We start from the raw sequence: 22,360 nt of genomic DNA, 5'->3' as shown, positions 1-22,360 counted from the left end.
ATTTACTTGGCGCTTATATTTTTCTTTACCGAGCACCAACAGATTTACTAAGCACTTTACCATTTACAGTATAATAAAGGGGGAGATACAGTCAGTGGCGTCATATAATAAGTACACTAGTCTACAGACCCTTTGACTTGGGTATAATAGGTATGAAGATATTAGAAAGAAGTTCCCTAGAATATTTAAATTCCTTTTGATGATGGAATTGACAATAAAGTGTACATTTTTGTCTAAATTCCAATGTCTACTTTTGTTATGTGTACTGAAGCAATTTTGTTACCCATATGACCCGCGCAGTAAGGATGTAGGAAAACGTACCTTTTCCATCTCTTATCTCTTTGCTGACATAGAAAGTTGGCAAAGAGCTAAAGACTACAATTCTGGCACCGTAGGGATGTAGGGGGCATGGGAAAAAATGGACATTACTGCCCATTTCACGTTTCCTGTTTATTCTGCTGAAATGATGTTATCGAGCCATTTTTCTAGAACAGAAATACATTTCAAATGTGCCATTGTACAGTGCTGCCCTGTGGAATGTGTGAATAATAAGCTCACAGAAGGGAATCAATTGCTGTTATCCACCCCACTTGCTGCAGGGCATCGCTTTACACATGATGGTTGCTGCAGGGCATCGCTTTACACGCAATGTTTGAGTCCTGGAAGAAACGGTTGATGTGATAATCATGTTCATAACATTCAGCTTACCCCCTGCCTTATTGGCTGCTTGACCCTTTAAATCTCTCTCACATGCCTTACATCTCATGGAGACAACCAAATGAAATTAGTGCCACTCTGCCTAAATGTAATTTAGTTTACCCACCAAAATCGTTATTTGTTTGGTGAATGGGGCACTTTAATGATTTACATGAGTGCATGGCATGTGACGGGGAAGGTTGTACGTTTTGATGATACTTAAGTCTCATTATAGTTTCCTTGAATGGGTTTCTCATCACCTTCTAATCAGGGTTTCTCATACACTTGTTTATCAAGCAGGTCTATATCATCTGTGAAGTACCCTGCTAATCAGCCCTTGTTAAATCGGTCACAGATTCTAACAAAATCACCTTGGCATTATCATATAGTGAAAATTTGTTCTTCTGACAATTTTAGCATTTATAAGGTCAAAGTGCAACGCTTCCTTTGAAAATGTGGGCTGAGGTCCCTTGCCACACACCTGTGCCAAAAAATGACCATGGTGGACCACCGACTTCCCAGGCCTTCAGCTTCAAGTTCTTCTTTCCTCAAGAGAATCTTCAACATCATTATTTTTCTCCCTCTCCTTCTTCTTCATATAGGAGGACAGAATCTTCTTGGTTCTTTCCCAAAGATGGGAAACCCTCGTGTGTTCAAAGAGAGTGGGCTGGCAGCTAGACAGCCAACAACCACATCTTCCACCAAAAAGCCAAGTCTTTGGTGACCCATTTCACCATGACATTTTCAGAGTATTAACCGAACATACCTCTAATGAACTGAAGGAAAAAACTTTCCTTGGAAAGCAACATGGGAAATAATACTATAATACTTATGAATGGTGTAGTGCATTTACCATTTCAATAATCAGGGTAGCCAGAGTACCTTCACCTACTTGATGCACCTCACTAATGTGTTATAGTGCCCGATATTCAAAACAGCAATAACACGTCCATTCCATTTCCAAAGAGATATTAATCTATGTAAATAGGTTATGGGATATAATAATTTCAAAATGACGAAACGCTGTATCAATCACATGAGAGTAACATTACTGGTAATTATACCAGCCCCAGATCCATGCAGCCGTCCCTCAACATACTTTGGCTCTTCCAGGTACCGCCCTTCAAAAAGCCTTTCGACTGATATCTGCTAGGCAGGACTTGATGTTGGACCTTCTTTTTGTCCACTGGCACAATGTACAGTTTTCTTGTTTGAATAATTTATCTATGCTGATCAATTCATATTGCTGTCTTTATAAGTCCGCTCGTTGGTTACAAGTAGAATTTCAAGACCAGTAAAATGGCCCAAGATTACACTCACCATGCAGAAGGAGCAACAATTTAGCCCCAAGCAGAATGGAAACGCATAGAAAGGTCAAACAACGAATCCAACCACGTTGAAATAATAATAAATCTAAAATCTTTCAAATTATTCTACAATCCCACAGGGGACAAAGGTGTTGTATCTCAAGATTACAAAATCTGCAACGTATTCATACCGCAAATCTCCCAACATGTTAAACCGCTAAAGAGGGAAATCTTTGTTTGGGGAGGGGGTGGTTAGAGGCAAAGTTTTAACTGCAACATATAATATTCTTATAGAGATTCATTATGAAAAGCCACTGACCCTGTATAAGGCATACTTAATGTGGTGAGATGCCTTGGAAGTTATCTCTCTGACTTAAATTGGCTTTACACGTATACACCTCAACCCTTCTTGTAGGTCAGTCCTTCATAATCCATAAGGAAATTCGCTAAATGCGTGGCTTAGTGAATACACCCCTTTACGTGCTTAACTAATAGCTGTTTATCTGCTTAGGTACAGATTTAGAGAAGACAATGTATTTTAGGTACACAATTTATTTTAGGTACACAAATTAATTCTGAAACAGGTGTTTTAGGTACACAAATTGATTCCTACACACAGTTTTTGCTATTTCTATACACATTATTGTGGGTTTTCAAGACTATTGTACGCTCATAAAAATCCTTACAAGGTATATTATACCATTTGGTTCTAAAATCCTATGAATTTAAAAAACACTGGTTGTAGGGGCTCATTTTGTGTGTGTGTGTGTGTGCGGTGTTTGTGCCATGGGTGGGCTGTCCCAATGTTTTTACAGTTCCACAAGGAAATGCTCCCTCCTGGTAGGGTTACCATATTGGCCATTTTTTTCCTAGACTACTTTTTACATGTTGCTGGCAACCACCTAAAACTTAATCAAGGGATCAAATGTCTATAGTGAGTTTATACATCTCACATACTTCAGGGCAGCATTATAGGTGGCGATCAGGAAAAAATGTCAGATTTGACAACTTTAGAAAAATCTAAACAAAACCTAGTATTCTTATGAGATAGGGCAGGCTGGGTGATCTTGTGCAGGAAGAGAAGTAACCCAAAACTTTGCGAACCCCTGCAAGGTATGCTGAGGGGTCTCCCTCTCCTTGTATCTTGTAACTATGCCAATCGCTCCATACTCCCCATGCCCTCCAGAATGAGATTTCACCAGTGCTGTAACCCTTTGGTGGAATTCCCTCTCAAAAGCTCACTAAAAAACGTACAACCTTTCTTCCTAACACTCTCAGCCAGCATCATAATCAAGCCACGATCAAGAACTTCAACAGATCATCCGGACCCGATTAACTCATCCCCATCCAAGCCGTCCTCTCCTACTGTTTCACTTCCCCCTCAACCATCCGCTAGATTGTAAGCTCTCAAGAGCAGGACCCTCTTCTCCATTTGCAATGTAATGTATGTAATGTCTATTGTGTCTCATTCTGCATGTATCCAATTAGAACTTAGTTATGTGTATTAAATATTATCACAATTATTTACTGTTTTATATAGCGCCATCAGATTACGCAGCGCTGTACAAAGGGTAGACAGGGCATAACAATTAATATATAGCACAATGACATACGGAAACAACAGGAGAGCTTACAATCTATCTCAACACGTAGAAAATATCAATATTATTTGTTTAATACATTTATTTAGCATTTCACTGAACTACAGGCCAGTGCAATATGGATAAAAGCTACACAACCTCATACACATTGTCACGGTAGATTCCTTTTAAAAGCAAGGGAGCCTTTTAAAGTGAAAAGTATTTGTTTTTCCAGGCTAATAGTGCCTAAGAGAGCCTGGTACAATAAAAGCATTATGCATGATGGACGTGTCTGTGTGCGGGCCGTTCCTTGGATTTAAAATAATAACATAACATTCTTATGTATAGCTGATTTCAAAAATAATACTATGTTACGGTGTTTATTGTAAGGTTTTGTTTTATTTTCAGATTTGTCTGGCCTTTTCCATCACTATTGTGAAAAAAAATGCAATGAAATTGTGGAAATTCATCAGCATATAAAAGATAACACAAAATAACAAAATAGCTAATAAAAATTCCCCAGCTGGGAATATTAACATACGGTAACTTTACCCTGCAGGCTGGATGAGTTTATCCTGGCAGTTTTCCTTTTTTATATCTTTCTTATATATTCTTTTCGATCATCCTTTCACTTATTTTAGGGTGGTATATAAATGGAACAGCCTCCCAGCAGAAGCGGTAGAGGCTAATTCTGAATCTAAGACAAAAATGAGGGCCAATTAAGCTATTAGTCTCTACATCGGGAAAAATGGGCAGACTAGATGGACCAACTTGCTATTATCTGCCGTCAATTTTTATGTTTTTGTGTTAATTTGCTGTACAAAGCCTTGCACGACACATTTATATTGACAATGTAATTTTGTAAAGAAAACATCCGTCTAGGTAAAATAAGATATTGAATTTTCATTGCGTTCAACAACCTCTTGTAACTGTGTTCACACCACAAAAGGAAACACTGTAGCATACAACATTTGAAATAGCAAAACTTTTGGTTTAGGGTGTGTGATTCGAGTTTTGGGTAGAGGTCATGTGACTTTGTGACTTATTGATAGCTGTTAATGTAGCTGAGTATATAGAAGAAAAACAATGTATTTTATTTAAACAAAAAAAGGAAAGAGGGACCCTTGGCCGGGTATGCAATACCAGCAGGGAGAGAGAAGGGACCATGAGGTGCTTATCCACCTGTGACATTTAAAGCTATATTTCAGACCCAGTTCCAGGACTTAGATTTAGCCAAGAGGTCTATGGCTTGCACAATAGTCAATGAAAACCATTAAAGCGCTTAATATTTTAAAAACTTTTAAAACTTAAAACACTGTATGTGGAGGGGAAACCACATAATTAAGGTGCTGCTGGCATAGAAGGGAGAGCGCAGGAATAGTCATTTTTTTCCTTTTTTTTTCTCTGTGACACAATATTTATTAAATGAAAACTATTAACATTACATTTATTTATATAACGCCAGCAGATTCTGTAGCGCTGTTACAACCAGTGGGATTGTTTAAGGTCATCCGCAAAAAGAAGCTGCTACAAAGGAGAAGAGGGCCCTGCTCTTGCAAGCTTACAATCTAGTCAGTGGTGGAGGGGGAAGTGAAACAATAGGAAAGGACGGCTTGGATGGCGGTTGGTTGGGTCTTGATGATATGTAGAGGTTGTTGATCGTTCAGACGGCTTGATTAGGATGCTGGCTGAGAGTGTTAGGAAGAAAGGTTGTACACATGGGAGAAAGTCTGATAGAATGAAAGGGAATTCCAGATAAGAGGTGCAGCACAGGTGAAATCCTGAATACGGGAGTGGGAAGAGGTAATGACAGTAGATGTAATGAGATGAATGAGGAAGGCGGTTCGATGTATTCGGATAAGAGGGCAGAGATATAGGGGGTGCAGAGATGCTGAGGGTTCTGTAGCTCAGGGTCAGAAGTTTGAATTTGATTCTAAAGGGTATGGGGAAGCGATTGGCATGGTGGAGCAGCAGACGAGGAAAGGTGACAGAGAAAGATTCATCTAGCTGCAGTGTTGATGATGGGATGAAGCGGTGCAAAGGTGAAAGAGGGGGAGACCAGTTAGTAATCCAGATGGGATATCACAATGGAGTGGATTCATGTTTTTGTTGTTTCTTGCGTGAGGAACGGGCAGATTCTGGAGATGTTTTTCAGTTGAAGGCAGTATTATGACCACTTTTGAAAACATTTGACTTTGTTCTTGTGGATCCCCATATCAAACACCCAAAATTAGATTTGTGTATCGTGTAACTGCTGTTGGAAAAATGTACTTTTTATTTTATAGAGGCCAATCACCTATAAATGTTGTAAGCATGAATCACAGTCCATATAATAATCACCGAAGAACCTGGCGCTGGTTTCTCTGGAATTGCTTTGCCTCTTGACATATACTGTGTGCACCTCTGATTTATGGCATCGTAGATTTCCCGAAGCAAAGGCTTGCTAAGTGATTGCCGTGTCTCATGGTAGTTATGAGTAACTTTTTACCATAATACACAGGTACCTGTAATCCTGTAAAACAACTTCAAAGCTAAACTGCAACACTTCCATGCATGAAAGAATTCATACTTCATTGCGAGAATGAAGCTGATTTTCACGGTGTCCTTAAGTCAAAGAGGCATTCATGAGTAAAGTGCTTCATGCCCACCAGAATAGAATCTTCTTCAGTTTTAAAGTAAATTATGTTTCAAAAGCAATAAATAACTGCATGCTGGCTGCTGATCTTTAGATAGATTGGCTTGTCAGCATGCAGGAATAATATGTCAAAACACCCACAATAAATACAATGTATACAAACTTAAAGTTATAGCAACACATTTTTGTTTATAAAAGAATTTGCATCGGTGCTTTTGCGTACAATAACCCGCAAAGGTTGTGGAACCATACATTTTATGCCTTGATTGAGATTCTTTCTTATAATTATGGCATTTACCCCTATGTGATGTCTGCCCACTTTACCCTTAGAACAAGTGATGTGATGCGCGGTTTCCCTTAAAACAGGCATTTATGAATTCCAGAAATCAAAATATAGGTTTCTCTTTGTTAAAGTGTAAGCTGTGGGGTTGCCTCCTAAATAAAACAATAGCAAAATTACAAAAATTGAGCTGGCCTCCAGGGACCATGAAACTGAAAAATACCCAGGACTCCAAGGGTTAAAGGGCTTCAAAGGAAGAACAATCTTTAGAGAAAATCTGCCAACCATGGTCGCTCAATGCGCCCATTCCTGAGGGCTTGTCATCAGACCCTTTAATTATGACATGTCTGTAGCATTACCGGCCCCATATAACCCTCATTCCAAATCAAAATGAAGGCAAAAAAAAGATAGATTGGGACAATAAAATAAATACAATAAAATAAATACAAAATAATATCACGGAAAAAAATGATTATGAAATATTTCCTGGTTCACGTTTTTCTTAGAAACATAGAATTTTTAATTCTATGAAATGTTCACTGAAGGCCATGTTCACTTTAATGCAATATTTAATCAGCTGTGACATCATAGTTCTTTTACTCCCTTTGTGATGGCACTCACAGATAGTTATATCATGGCGAGTTGCTTTTGCATGTCAGTAAAAATCATTCTAAACTGAGATAAGGATAAGGATCACATTTCTTGTTTTTCTAGTGAATTTTCACAATTTTAGGTGGTGAGTAATGTTGGTATACGGCCTTTCTATAGCTACAGGCGGCCACAGTAAAATGTAAAGAAAACAACGTAAAGGGCCTTGCATGCTGGCAGATAAACTATAAATAGATCAGCTTGTAAGATTACAGATAAAATCATCTGATACGAGCTTACATGGGGGATCAGAATCTGTGCGTGAACAAAAAACACACAAAAAATATAACAAAGAGACACACATAAAATGACATAAATGTGCATATAAATAAATGTAAATATGTAAGCATATATTTATTTAAAACATAGCTATGTGGGCACATGGTATATAACTCCTAAGCCATTATAATGGGTATGATGGCCAGGTATTAAAAGGCATATCACTCCAAAGACCCTTAGCCAGAATCATGAGCGCCTTGGAGTCATAAACCTAAAAGACACCGGAACCAGAAGTGCATAAAGGGTGTCATATGTGTATAAATGTATATTTTATACATGTCGATTGGTATAATTATGTCGTATAACCCCCTATTATGTATGTCTACCCTGAGCTATATTGTGTACTCTATAAGGGGTTTGTGTGCCACCTGCATGCATGCGCAATCTCATTTACTTCAAAAATGTACTAGGCTTTTTAGAAACATATTTAGGTTTCTTTACTTTGCTGAACTGGCATATAATTGGAAATAATTGGGAAAATATTTTATTATTGTTATTATTATTATTGCAAAAAGAACAATAATTTAAATATGAAAAAAGTAGAGAACCAAGATGCACAATAGATACTCTGCCATTTTAAAACACCATTGTCAGGTTCTTTACTGTTGTTTTTTTTTTAATTTCATAGTTTTTTACATCCTTTTGTTATTTACATATGGATGTACGGTACAGTAAGTGATACGTATGTAATGTTATGTTTGTTGCAAAAAAGTCACATAAATATTAAATTCACCACTTATTTCTATATTTTACAGCATTACTCACGTATTCATTATCATATTTTTCAGAAGCTGGTTCTAGCGAGCTGAAAGCGTCTCCGGAAGCTAGTTCAGGGTACTGATGCAGGGTGCAATGTAATCAAATAAATATTGATGGCGCAAATGTTGCCCTTCTCTGGCTTCACATGCCCCACCTGTGACATCCGCTGAGGCTAGTCAGTGGGGTATTTAATCTTGACCCACAACAGAGCCACCAGCCGCCCCATCGACATAGGCCTCCATAGTGTTGGGGAGACCGGTGATTCCCACCTTTAACCGGCTTGTTGAGCAGTGGCCCTGTAGCCCAATGTAGTAAACGGCTCCCTGTTATTCAACGAAGGACCTGCTGCCCTAGACCTGAATATGTCTCTGAGGCTAGTATCTCCCTTTGTCTGATGTCAGGCTAAAAAGGAAGACTCACAACTATAGCAAACACTGGATTTACTGCGGTTTAAACAAGCTGTTACTAATGACACCCATCCAAAACTTTACACAAGCTTTCCTGCTCTTCTGCTTCAACAAAAACGTAACACACATTGCCAGGTAGCCTGCTGCTAATATAAATACCTCATACAGGGAAAAATAGTAAGCCTTTCCTTTCGACGAGAATATATAATCTTAAATTCTATCATTTGTCGCACACAGGGCTTTTTCATGTCCATCTCATTATTTTCCTGATTTTTTTGAATAAAGAATAATGTAATCATACGTTTACGTATAATTCTCTAAATAAATGTTTCCGTAAATCAATGAATACATCAATATTATACATTTAACACCTGTTTACATTTTGCATTCCAGAACGCCAGTTTAGGACTCATAAATCATTAATTTGTCGTTAATGTTTTGTGCGATATGGCCTTTCACTACCATCATAATCAAAGTATATATCACTACATAAAATGCTCTATAACTAAATATTAATCACAACAAGGCCATTCCAAATCACAGACAGATAATGCCCCAGTGAGAATAACACTGTAATTATTCCTTCAGGGACCACAGTTGAACAGCTGATGGGTTGTCTGGCAGCCTCAGTTTATACTGTATAAATATAAGGTTATGCATTTTAGGTTAGGCAGCCTCTGATGCTTTACATTTTCTGTAATTTGTGCTTTCCCGTGCTTTCATAAAGGTTGGGGCAACGGCTATCTCTGGTTTCCCCATTTCATCCGTAATCAGCACAGAGATCAAGCTGGTGTCAGGGGTTAGGAATTCAGAAGCTCTCCTTCTTTTGACATTATTTGGATGATAGCGCTAAAGCTTTGCTTGTGACCTCTGACCTCACAGTAAGCTTGCAGAGGTCAGTGGTGTTTGTCTTTCTTAACACAAGAAGCTGCCAGTTTCACTAGGAAGCTGTCCCTTTTAACTTAAATAAATAAAGGTAGTCCGTCGCTTCACAGTGGGGGTTGTAAGGAGCTTGTCTTTTACTAAAATGGTAAAAGTGGGGCAAACCCCATAGTAACCAATGCAATGTTACTATTGATAGTACCATATAACTTGCACCAGAACAGCAATTCCCAATGTTTTGTGATAAATGTGAAGCAAAATGACAAAGTAGGAGCACTAACGTCTACACCGGTGGGTAGACAACCCTATGGGTTCCTTGCTCAGGTCCCAATACATTGATTATCATACATTCCTTATGTGCAGCAGGTGCAAATCCCCGGGGCTCTGTGACAGCCATTGCCATTAGTGATCAAATATTCCATATTCTTGAAATTCATAACAATAGAATCCGAAAGAATTAGTAGTTAAGTGGAGTGTGTGCCAAATGCCTCGACACGTTGGATCTTTGCTAGTGGCATATCTTGGCTGGGTACTGACCACGGGCAGAACCCCTGCCTACCCCCGTCGCTTACCGCTGTAATTCAGTCCACTTCTTTTCAAAGATGTCTGCAGTGGAGTAAGATCATTATAAAGCCTGTCTTGGCTAGATATAGTAGTCAGCCTAGGACAGAATCCTTACGCACATAACGCCAACATATTTTGATGTATAAACAGAACCAAGGCTGCGCGTCCTTCATATATTTGCTTCGGGCAGAATTGTGAGCAGTGCGGCTGACCTTGTTCTATGCACCCCCCTTCTCACAATGTATTTAGGTCTTTCAGAAAGATTGACAGAATGTGTAATTTACAGTATTATCAGCTTTTTACATTACCCTATTGTTTACTAAAAGAAGCCGGCTCAAACAGCTGTAATCTAGAGGGTGTGGAAGCGGAGCATTGCACACTTAAACACGCTTATTCCAGGAATAGAACAATCATGCGTGTGGAACTGTATGAAACAGAAAATTATATTATACTTGGGGCCATTTCTAAAAGTAAATATCAGATCATTCCAGTGAAATACTCTCAGTGATGGAGAGATCACAGGTTTGTAGATGATTGAAAATCTTTTTGATTGAAAAACTATTTGTGGTTTTTAATCTCTGAGCCATAGTCAGAATACAAAACATTTCACCAATATATGGTAATCTTTTTTACTGTGTTTCTCCTCAGTATCTTGTAAAATAATAATAATCATAATAACTATATATATATAACTATATATATATTCAAGAATTCGCTCTGCAAAAGTACTTGTGGTCATGGTAAGGGTCATGTTGTGGCCAAATGTATATGAGCCATAAGGGAGGTTATGGTGACACAAAGACCATATCAGCCACCTTCTCCATGACTCAAATACTGTATATTATATATACACTATATGGACAAAAGTATTGGGACATTAATATGTACTTGACAGCTTCCCCTTTGCAGCTATAACAGCTTCCAGTCTTCTGGGAAGATTTTTGCCCAGTCATCCAGTAGAGTATTTGTGAGGTCAGGCAATGATGTTAGACGAGATGGTCTGGCTCGCAATCTCCATTCCAGTTCATCCCAAAGGTGTTCGATGGGGTTGAGGGCCACTCAAGTTTTTCCAAAACAAACGTATTCAACCATGTCTTTATGGACCTTGCTATGTGCACTGGGGCACAGTCATGCTGGAATAGAAATGGGCCTTCACCAAAGTTAGAAGCATAGTCCAAAATGTCTTGGTATGTCCCCGGTTGACCCAGTACACCACCCCAACAGCACAATCTGCAGCAACCGTCCTCACTGCAGAGGTCGTCTGCCAGACTATTTCACTGCGCTACAGCATAGGTTGCTCCTAGAAGTAAATATATTGGGCAAAGACCAATTTATCTCAAACTATCTGCCTGAGGAGTGTGAAATATATCAACATTTTGAGAGCTACTAAGTATTGATCTTGCAGGTAATGATGTTTTGACAGTGGAAACATATCGAGCAATTTCAAAGCCGGTCACGGAGGAATGTTAAGATTCCTTCAAGATTTAACAGTCAAAGCTTCTACAAAGGGATCACTATATCTCACGAGGCTGCACTAGTGCAAATAAAATATAGGCAAGTGCAGACTAGAAGCGTCTTTAAACATCAACGGCTTCTGAATTTGTTTTCTTTTTAAATTCTGTTTCGTCAGGACATTCCTTATGTAAACAGCATCACTGTTTCATCAAATTCTGGGCAAATTCACATACCTGTTAAACGTTAAATACACAAATGTATTTATTTTTGTGGGAGTGGTCTTTAAGACACTGAGATGTCCTTTTCAACAAAACTCTTGGCTTTTGTTCTCTAAAAACAGTAAAGATTAACAATCACATTTCTTTTAAATTAAAGGGACAGTTTGATGTCCAAAGGTTTTATTCCGTAACACATATTAAACTTTACCCCTGGAGTGCAAAGCTGCATATGTCCCATGTAGCGGGCAAATTGGGCCTCAACGGCCAGCTACGTAGCACGTACGTAGCCACGCTTTTCACCCTCCCCAGCCCCATCAGTGGCATTTAGCCGCTTCAAACATTGTTCTGCAATGAGGGAAGTTTTTTTCATGAAAAAAGCTGCACGGTCACTACTTTAAGAGCGATTGTGCAGCATTAACCTTGCGATCATCAGTCCCTGCTGGCATAGGCAGCTTCAGGAATGGGATTGAGGTTTCTTCTACCGTCAATTGCAGCATTAAAGAGGTTAACGCTGCACAATCGCTCTCATGGGGACAAAGTGAAATCAATGCTGTGCTCCTATGGATATATAGTTAAAACAAAAAGATATAGTTAAAAAGAATGACCTGGAAGTCAAAGGTGCTTCCAGGTCAGTTGCTGTTAATTAGCTCTGCAGCAGGTCAGAGTGCTGCAGAACCAATCAGGAGTGGGCTGATGATGATCTGCCACTTGATGACCTCTCCCCTCCTATCATTGACAGCTGTCATAGAGAAGGATCATCCAGATCGTACAGGTAAAAAAAAAAACACGCACACATTTATAAATAAAAATAAATACTTAATGATTTTTTACATTATTACATTAGATTTTTCATTTTAATTATCTGATCACTGATAAGTGCACTCTAGGTCACTGACTATTGTCTCACTGACAAATGTTGGTGGCATAAACCTGTCACAAGTGATCTGGAATACGGATATTTTATTGTAAAATATTAATTTTGATTTTTAACAAGTCACTAAAAATGGTCCCGTCTTACTGATCAATAGTTATTAGTAATAGTAATTTAGTCTAATCGTCCTTTGAGACACCAAAAAAACAATTAAAATGTATCCCCTAACCCATTGAAAGAACTTCAGCAAAAACCACGCCGCATGTGCAAAGACTCCAGCGTGCACAAAATGTAAAAACTGTCTTCCAGTTAGCTCTGTGTATGCAGTGGTCCACCAAAAAAGGTGAATGGGGTGTCTAAGATTTTCAGGGAGTTTTCCCCTCCAAATCATAAGGCTTTTTTGTTTCAACCGTGACAATTTCTCTGCTTGAAGCCTCTTTGCGCACGCATGATTGTATATGTTTACAAAAAGTATAGTTAAATCTAAAAATACTCAAATACATACATACTCATGGGATGTAGTTTAATAAAAAACATCAAATGTATTTTTCTTAAAAAAAATGTATACATGTACTTAAGAATTAATATCTTGTTTCATGATGGAAAATTTGCCTCAAGTGAGCTACCAATCAATAGCAAAACGTCTGCCGAAAAATCACGGTTAAACAAAAGGATGTGAAAATTGTTGAAAATGTCTTGGCCTCCCAGGGGGGAAGTAATTTTTCAGATCTCTGCTACTAAAATGGTTAAACAAATTAAATGATACTTTTGAGTGTTTTAATATGTGTTATTATAAAAGTTAGGTAGAAGCTGTAGCTCCACAGCTGCAGCTCCCTGCCTTCTTAATTGCTTGAAGAATCTAATCAGAGGCAAGAAAGCTGGACATATTTATTGCGGGGGGTCTTTATACCCCTATGATGGTCGCTGAGACAGCACAGGCGCTGACAGTAAGTGTATCACATGCCAGGAGATGTGCTTGGCTGATCACATCTCGTGCATGGAAAATTGTTGGGGGCGGACAAAGGGATGAATGCGTATGATTGCTTCCATAGGCATAAAGAGCCCACGGCTGCCCAGGGGGTACAAAGCTGCCCATCTTAAAAGGGAAATGCTGGTAAGGGGGACAAGGGGTTAATTTCTACGTGGGCTGCTCTGATTTGAAGTTTTACTAGAAAGACCACAACAGAGTATGAAGAATTTAAAGCAATGTTCACCCAAGCTAGATCTTTTCTGTGCTCCCTTAAAACATTTTCCATGCAGTCCATTGTTCCCTGATGGCGAACGTGTGTTGACTGAGTGTGTTTTATGGTAAATATGTTTTGGGACACTTTATTACTAGGCCATTTGGCAGGCTTTGCCCCAGGGCTGACAGTCTTCAGCACTCCCTGCCTATTTGCCCACTGACTGTCATGGATTAATGGATATGCTTAGAAGAAATAATGGGTCTTAGTTAACATTTAAAAGACCCCAAGCACTTTACGCTGGGACATGATACGGGTGCAAAGAAAAGGGGACTTTATACCCAAATTAAGCATTAAAAAGTTTACTTCTAATAATGATGAATCCCCAAACCCTACCCAGTCTACTTTGTATTTTCAAAGGAAATGTTTATGTTGCAGCAGTGATAGATTAAAAGTATACATTGCATAGGAACAGTGATATTTAAAGCGTAATTATGTAACACAGTATAATATATGTTAATTATTCACATAATCTCTGTGGGAAAATGAGATTTGTATATGACAGACGTTTTAAACTCACATTACTAAATGTAACTGCCGATATAATATATTGCAATCCTTACAATTTCATTCTAAGGATTGCAATACAGAACATGAATTATGATACGACCGAACGAACAGGAACTGTGATGTGGCTGAGAACAAAGCTACTCGCCGATGATGAAAGACAGGGAAGTTAAGATTGTGTAAAAAAAAAAAAAATCTTCAAAGCACTTGGTCACCATGGATAACGCAAACAAAACATGGTTGTTGTTGTATTGCTGGTCCCTCTGGCGTGGTTATAGAAAATAAAAAAATTACCCGATTATGCAGTTACACCATGGCATTTTTTTTTTGTTTGCGCCTATTTTTGTGGAAGTGCGGTTCTTCCTGTATTATGGAAGTGTTGCTAACAGTAAGCATGTTTCTTTGGTTGCCATGGCGATTGCACCACCCATACTACATAGTAGCAGAACTGCCCTTTATACGTAATCCTCACTGTGTTTTTTAACGAAACAGAAGGTGTTAATGCACAATTTATTGTATATACCTCTTTATAAATATATAAATAATACATTAGATTAAAAACACAGCAACAAACATTTTGAATATCAGCAGAGGTAGGATAAAAATGAAAAACACAAAAACAGCGGTAACCCAACTGTAATGAAAACGTACATACGCTTTATATAGAGAAATGCAACTGTATGACACACTTTGGACATACTGGCAAGCATAAGGCTGGCAAGCAATAGCCTTCAAGCTGTTGATGGCTACAATTCAAAAGATGCTCAAGCACAACAGTGACCAGGAGGCGGCTGGCATGCAAACGCAAGCAGGAGCTTAAAAACAGGTTGTACAGAATGTATATATTATACACACACAGCCATATATATATATATATATATTTGTGTATATATGCATACAACTATACAGATACACACATATAATTGTAATATATTATACATATAATACTAAAAGATATTTTCTAATACACTGAAATAAATGCTGTATACATACTAAATTTAAAAACTATATAGCAAATGTTATAACAAATTAAACAAAAGTCTCTTATTCTAGATAAATACTATGTGTTTGTTTTCATTTGAGCCATACGTAGAAACCATTTTGCACGTTTTTGAAAGAAAAATCATATATATATATATATATATATATATATATATATATATATATATATATATATACACACACACATACACTGCTCAACTGTTATACAACTTCAAGATGACTCCGTTAGTGCTTGCTCCTTAGGAAAATGCTCCTGTTTGCACGGTACTTCCATTAAATGATTGTCTGTGGGAGGAGAAGAAAAAAAGAAAAAGGTTGAATTCAGTTTGTCAGACAAGTCCTTTGAATGTCAGACATTGTTTGCATAAAAAAATTAATTTTTGGTTAGTAATCACCTACATTATATAGAAAATAATGATTTCTGGGGGGGATGGGGATTTTAGTCTGGAATAGAATACTATAACTTTAAAGGTCCATTCCCGCCCTGTGTTCATGTTACATGCACATTTTTCCTGCTTGCAAATCGGTGCAGGTATTCTTTAGTTATTGGACTTAGAAAATAACACTTCTGTCTCCTCGAATTTAAACATCATATGGTTGGTCATTTAAGGCCTAGTTAATGAGATTCAATATGTATTATACATATATATACTCTTTAGGAGCAGCCTTAGGCAACTACACACTATAATCATAGAGAGAGCCTCATTGAGTCAAAATGCTAGAAAGTCTGGCTTAGTTGGGATAAAACTTGATTGCTGGTTCTGTGGTAAATCATCACCCGAGACATTCCTTAGGGGGACTTACCTTAGGACAACATATTAAAAGGTAAACTAGTACAAAAACAATTAAATCAAGGTTTAGGGCTGTAAATAGAATTAATATTTTAGAGCTACTTGATCCAAGGAGAAATCCGATTGCCTTTTGGAGTCGAGAAGGAATTTTTTCCCCTGATGGCAGAATTCGAAGTAGCTAAATGAGGGTTTTTTTTGTGTGACACACCAGTCCCTAACCAATTAAATGATTCATTTTCAAATGTAGGTGGTTTGGGATCAAACTACACAACTCTGCCATCCTGACTCTTCTTGAAGATAGCAAAGTTAAACAAGCAAAATTCAAAAAAAGGAAAAAAAAAACACAGCCACTGTAAATGTATCAATTTGTTATTTTGCTAAAATCCTTGCTAACTTACCTGGTGACTGAAATTCAATTGATCTTTTTAGTCTCTCGCTTAGCCAAGTTTGTTTCAGAAGATATGTATCGAGTTGATTCCATAGGTGGGGTATTGGCATCCTTCAACTCTACCTACAAAAGAAATGCATAAATACACACACATAAAACCAGGATAATCCCCCTGAAGGATGAAAGCAAGATACAAACATTCCTAACTCCCATATATTCCAGGAAACAGTTGCAAATGCCATCAAGTTCAAAGGCCACATAAGCGAATCCCTCTGTGGCTGGAAGTGATATCATTTCTCCATCATCAATCCACTCCATTAGTAACTGAGATCACCAAAGTATGTTTATAGTATGTAAGGTGATAAGTTGTATCATCTAGGTGCATTCTTGGGCTGAACAGTCAATTTCTGCAAAATTCATTATTAGGAACAACAGGCTCAATTTAATGGCCATCCAAAATCAAGACTAGGGTAAACATCCAACTTTAAAAGCACACTTACCTGCAACCAATGTATTTCCCACACAGGGCACACGGTAAACTGACAAGTGCTATCTACTCAACCACACATTTAGTGCATGTAATGTTGAGACGTTTCAGAATTAACTCTATTTTCAATATAAAATCTCAACCTCTCTAGGCAGATCAAAGCAAACCTCTCTCCGGTCAGCCATTTCAGAAGAAAGTAATTGAAAAATAAGGTCCTACAGCAATGGGACAATGTATCCAACACTTTCCAGATGTCCACATAACAGGCTTGGGTGCCAATGACAACAAAATGTCAGGGTTTTTCTTATAAAATAGCACAATACAGTTACCTGCAGAGGGTGGACGTGCAATTCTGGTTCATTTTGCTCTGCTGAGATCTCTGCTGTTTGATCCTCATCCTTTTCCAGTTTTACAGAAATGTTTGGATCCAGCACATTAAACGGTGAGGGGAAGACTCTAGGGTTTGCCTCTTTTTGAAGTCCCTGGTGGGGGTTACTATTATCACTAGGCTCTGACAATGGGAAGCGAATAGACTGGTCAGCTGCTACATATGATGGAATATTAGCATTTACAGGTGTTAAGAACAGCTGATTTGTTTGACTACTAGAATCCCTCGTATTCAATTCATTGGGATGTTTTATAGGTAGAGAAGATGGCCTATCCTGAGTTTCCTGTGTGTCCATCTTCACCGTATCTACTTTGGGAGATGAGGGTAGCTCATCCACAGTCTGGAACACAGCATCTAGATTTACATCATCTTTCTTTAACACATTGGAGTCACCAGCTGGCCAAAACGGAGGCAAGAAGTCCATTGGGTATGACGACTGCATACGTGGAGACTGCAGCAAGACATTTGTCAATATCATTTATGAATACTGTCACATGCAAATAGGCTTTTTAAAGTGAAATAGTGGAAACTATCTCCTAACAAGTATCTTCTATTCATATCTATAATGATTTTTTTTATGGATAACAGAATTTAGAATTTTCTAAAACTATCAAGTTCAACATCTAAAACACACAAAGCAAAGTGTCCAACTTTTTTGTACTAACCTGAAAATAGCTGCAGTGTTGGTAAGAGGAGACAGCAGTGCTGGAACAGCCAGCGAGATGCTCCAAATGAGCGGCTGAGGAGCTGTATTGGAGAAAAGCTGAGGACAGAATAAACAGGAAAGAGATACTAAGCATTACAAGCATTATTGATTAGATACAAACATATTCTTAAAACAGCAGGACAGTTTCAAGCACTTATGCAAAAATGATTGCCAACTGATCTACTTTACCTACACATTTAAAGCCCAATGTTCTTTGGGTCTACTGTGTCCCCTATAATATCAAACTGAAGTGAGTTATTATTTATGGTTTTATATAGCGCCCTCATATTATGCTGTGCTGCCTAATGGGTAAAAAGGACATATCAAGTAGCATTTAACATAACAATTCAACTTAAAAAAAAAGGTAAGGAGGGCTCTGCTCAAACAAACTTTGCCATTACCGCAGCTGAAGCTCATTACAGCTAGCGCCATAAGTAATCTATATATTTGCTAAAGCTTCTTGTGATGTCTACTTATGCTTGTCTAAAATTAATATATTTGGTTTGCTTTTGCAGCTAATAGATATCCACAGATTTGATGCTAAATGAACAATATGTACCAAATGTGAAAGTGAAAATATGTAATTCAATAAGGACATTTCTATGTAGGTAACTGTGAAGGTGGTGTGGTAATAATAAGTATATGTAAGTCCTAACTCAATGACAAATTATTACCCCAGAAGTCTAGTCTCTTATTCTTTATGCTTCGTAACATGTCTTGGGACTGAAAGGGTTAAATCTGGGTATAATGTCTTTCGGCTCGTCTGCACATTTCATCATTGCATTAAATCGATCAAACGTGTCTTGTGAATTGTAGACAAAAGTAGTTTATAGTAAAGAATGTATGAATGTATAAAAGTATATTCACTTCATGGACCAAGAAGTGCTAACACCTTGTGAGGCCCAACTGAATCAATAGGATAAGTTGCTTTCTATTGGTTTCAATGTACCCTTTTGGTGTTTGTAGTATAGATGCCACAATCGTTATTTGAGGTTTGATCAGGGAGTTGTGCATATAACGCCCCAGTTTTGATGGGTCGTCAGTAATGGGACTAAATCACGATTCATCACGTACCAAGATCTAAGTGAAATTGTTATCTAGTTTAGGTATCACTGGTAAACAAAAAAAAACATTGAAATACTGAATTTCTAGTGGATAAACATTTTATCTACATGATTTCTGTTGAACTCAGAACTGGTGACTATGAAAAATCTTCAACAGAGGGCGCAACAAGGGGAGATTTGCAGGAGAAACATCAAAACATGTTAACAAAAACAACATCTGAAATTTGTGAAATAACTTATAAAACAAATAAATAAAAATAGTTTTTTTTTGTCTACACAACTCATTAAAAATATAGATTGGCGACAAAGGCATTTTGGTGTCTTTTTCCTTGTAAAGATTTTATCAACACAACACCCTTAGTACTTCATGCAGGAAGAATTAGTGTGATCAGCCAAATTGTCACATGTCCTTTATATCTCCATTCTGAATAACAGAATAATCAAAATGCAAAAAAGTTTGACAATTGTCAATAAAACACATGGTTCATGACATCTCATGAACTAGACTTAAAGGGATTTCAAAAAGCAGATGTGGAAACAATACTGTTATCTAAAATAGGTCACAGTAAAAATGTTAAAGGGTTAATTAGTATTTTTCCACCTTTGTACATTTGATATATCGATTAATCTCTTAAGGCTATTACTATAGCTGATCTTATCAAGCATTGTTTATTAACAAAGCAGGTTAAAGGAGCATAATTATAAAATAAACTCACCTGCTGGATAGTATGGCTGGGGGTATGGTGGTAAGGGGTGGCCATAACCACCATAATTTTGCACACCCCCTGGAATGTTGGCAGGACCTTGACGGACATGGACAGGAGTTGAACTTGGTTGGAGTGCGTAGGGGGCTTCAGTTGCGAGCCTTTGTAGGACAGGGAACATAAGACCCTGTTCAGGGAAAGATGATGGAGACTCTACTGGTCCTGGCAGCAGACCCAAGGAGTTAGGCCATGTTCGTGAAGAAAGTGAAGTGTGGTCCATGCCAGGTAATGGGAAAGGAATATGACCTCGAGATGCAGGACCAAGATATGGATAAGGAGAGGGATTTTCCCTTTGACAAGAATGATGCATATGACCAATAGTCATTGGGCCTGTACAAATAACAGAAAATAACAAATGTTTTACAGGTTATTTCATCATTTTCATTTATATACCCATGCAATATCCTATTTCCTATTTTCCTTGTTTTGAGGCTACATCAGCAAAGATTACTCTAGTTACCACAGAATGATTTAGTCTGCAAAGAAAAAACATCACACTAATAGGGCTATCAGATCTTTTCACTAAAGTGTTTGCGTGTTGGCAAAATTGTGAGTTTGCAGTAGACTGATGGCACTGTCTTATGTAGACTGATGTTCACCAGTGGTAGAAGCTTGCATTGCATCTCCATGGACTTCAAAGGACACCATTGAAGTCTATGGAGCCCAATAAAGAGATGGAATACAGGCTTCTAAGCCTGGATTCTCCTGGTGCCAGATGGAACACCCCCCCCCCCCACCACACAGGACTTAAAGAAGTGAGTGTGTAGATAAGGTTTTCTGTACAAAAAAATAATATATATATATATATCTTTTCTTTACCCACCCCCATGGGTTATTTAATTACCCCGATGGAGCACAGGGTGGGTGAAGGGGCAATCATCTCTCACCCTTGGTCATTTAATTATAACGTTGTTGTGTGTGTTAATTTTGCAAATTACAGGCGAGGATATGCAAGTTGACACTAGGCTTGCATGCCCTTGCCTGTAACTCACTAAATTTAAAGTTGCATACACTTGCAAACAACTAAACTAAAACAACTAAAATTTGACTTGGATCCAGAAGCCAGCCATGATATGTAGAAGTGAATTTTTTTTTCTTCCCCAACAATGTTTTTATTTTCATTTACTATCCCCTGGTCTGTAATTAATTGACGTTTATTGGTGCAATTCGACACACACACCTTTCATCAGTGCTGCACAACTTTGTACAGTACTGCAGATAACCTTTAACATTACGCACAGATACACACCGACTCTGGTACCACAATACAAAAGACATATCGACTTCAGCACTTTTTTCCACACCTGGAGATTCCTAAAACGTGTAATTTGGGTATTTTTTTTACAGCAGTAATCCTTTCGAAAGCTTTAGGATTTATCTAATTAACGTGCAAACAAACAATTAAAGGGATTCTGTTACAGATTTTGATTCTCATTCAGAAAGAAAAAAATATTTATGAAACTGATAATCTTGGAGCTGAATTCACATCTGCAAAGCTCTGCTTTTTTGTCTTTCTGTATAATTTAGGTGGCCAAGGTGACTTGCCCCAAAATGTGAGGTTTTATTGGATGTTATATGGTGTTGCTGATATTACTTCAAGCGTTGTACTTTGGCTAAATAACCTAAAAAGGCCACGTTCTTAAAACCAACTTACAGAAATAAGTTATGAACATTTACAGTCATGAATTCAATTTCCCCAAAGCCTCTATGCAATTGATGGCCAAAAATTTTACCTGACCAGCACAGTGATGATTAGAGTAGCAATCTCTATAGTACAAACATTATATTTGTTTATTTAAATAATAATAATAGCTTTGATTCAAGTGGGATGTTAAACCACTTAATATAAAAAATGGAACCGTACCCTTTGGTGGTCTGGGGGCCAACGCCATGTTACTGGTGAACCTGTATGGCTCCATACCAGTGCTCTGCTTCTCCATCTTGCTTTGCTCCATTGAGCTGTTAAGTAGTCTTTGCAAGCGACTTGGAGGCCGGGAATTTACTTCGAGGCCAGCAGCTAACTTTGCCTTATTAGTGCTCGTCAGCCTCTTCATATTGAGCAGTAAATCTGGACGGTCCTTGCGGAAGTAGGCATTGTGGAAGTAATGGACTTGCCCATCACCAACGCATGGGTTGCCTTTGGGATGACGGTGGCCAGAGTGGCCATCGACACCCATTACAACCTTCCTGAAGCCATAGAGGTTGAGCTGACGGATAAAGCTGGTGAAGTTGGTAGTCTTAAAGAGTTCACTGTTCTCATTTATTGACTTTGAGGCACTAAGGAGTTCAGTTTCAAAGAGCTGCTGATCAATGATGATCCCTTCCCCACGTGTGTCCCAGAAGATGGACAGGTAGCATGGGTTATTCACTAAACGCCAGAGCTTTGCTGGGAAATTATTGGGATTGACAGGTGTAGCTGGTATGGAGTCATCTGCATCCAT

The 22,360-nt window shown here is 38.1% G+C and overlaps 1 protein-coding gene across 1 annotated transcript in view; it reads right to left on the bottom strand.

The window, feature by feature from the left end:
- The window catches only part of HSF5 (heat shock transcription factor 5), a 24,364-nt gene extending 2,004 nt beyond the window's left edge, over positions 1-22,360 (bottom strand). The window contains exons 1-4 of the mRNA XM_053455868.1: positions 21,784-22,360; positions 19,872-20,249; positions 18,051-18,148; positions 17,327-17,836 (exon numbers count right to left, since the gene is read on the bottom strand). Of these exons, the coding sequence (XP_053311843.1) occupies positions 17,327-17,836; positions 18,051-18,148; positions 19,872-20,249; positions 21,784-22,360 (1,563 nt within the window). The remainder of the gene's footprint in view (positions 1-17,326; positions 17,837-18,050; positions 18,149-19,871; positions 20,250-21,783) is intronic.

The sequence above is a fragment of the Spea bombifrons genome, chromosome 2 (genome assembly GCF_027358695.1).
Source record: "Spea bombifrons isolate aSpeBom1 chromosome 2, aSpeBom1.2.pri, whole genome shotgun sequence".
In the NCBI taxonomy this organism is placed as follows: domain Eukaryota; kingdom Metazoa; phylum Chordata; class Amphibia; order Anura; family Pelobatidae; genus Spea; species Spea bombifrons.
Note: the sequence above shows the minus strand (reverse complement) of the source record. Positions and strands in the feature narration are given on the sequence as shown.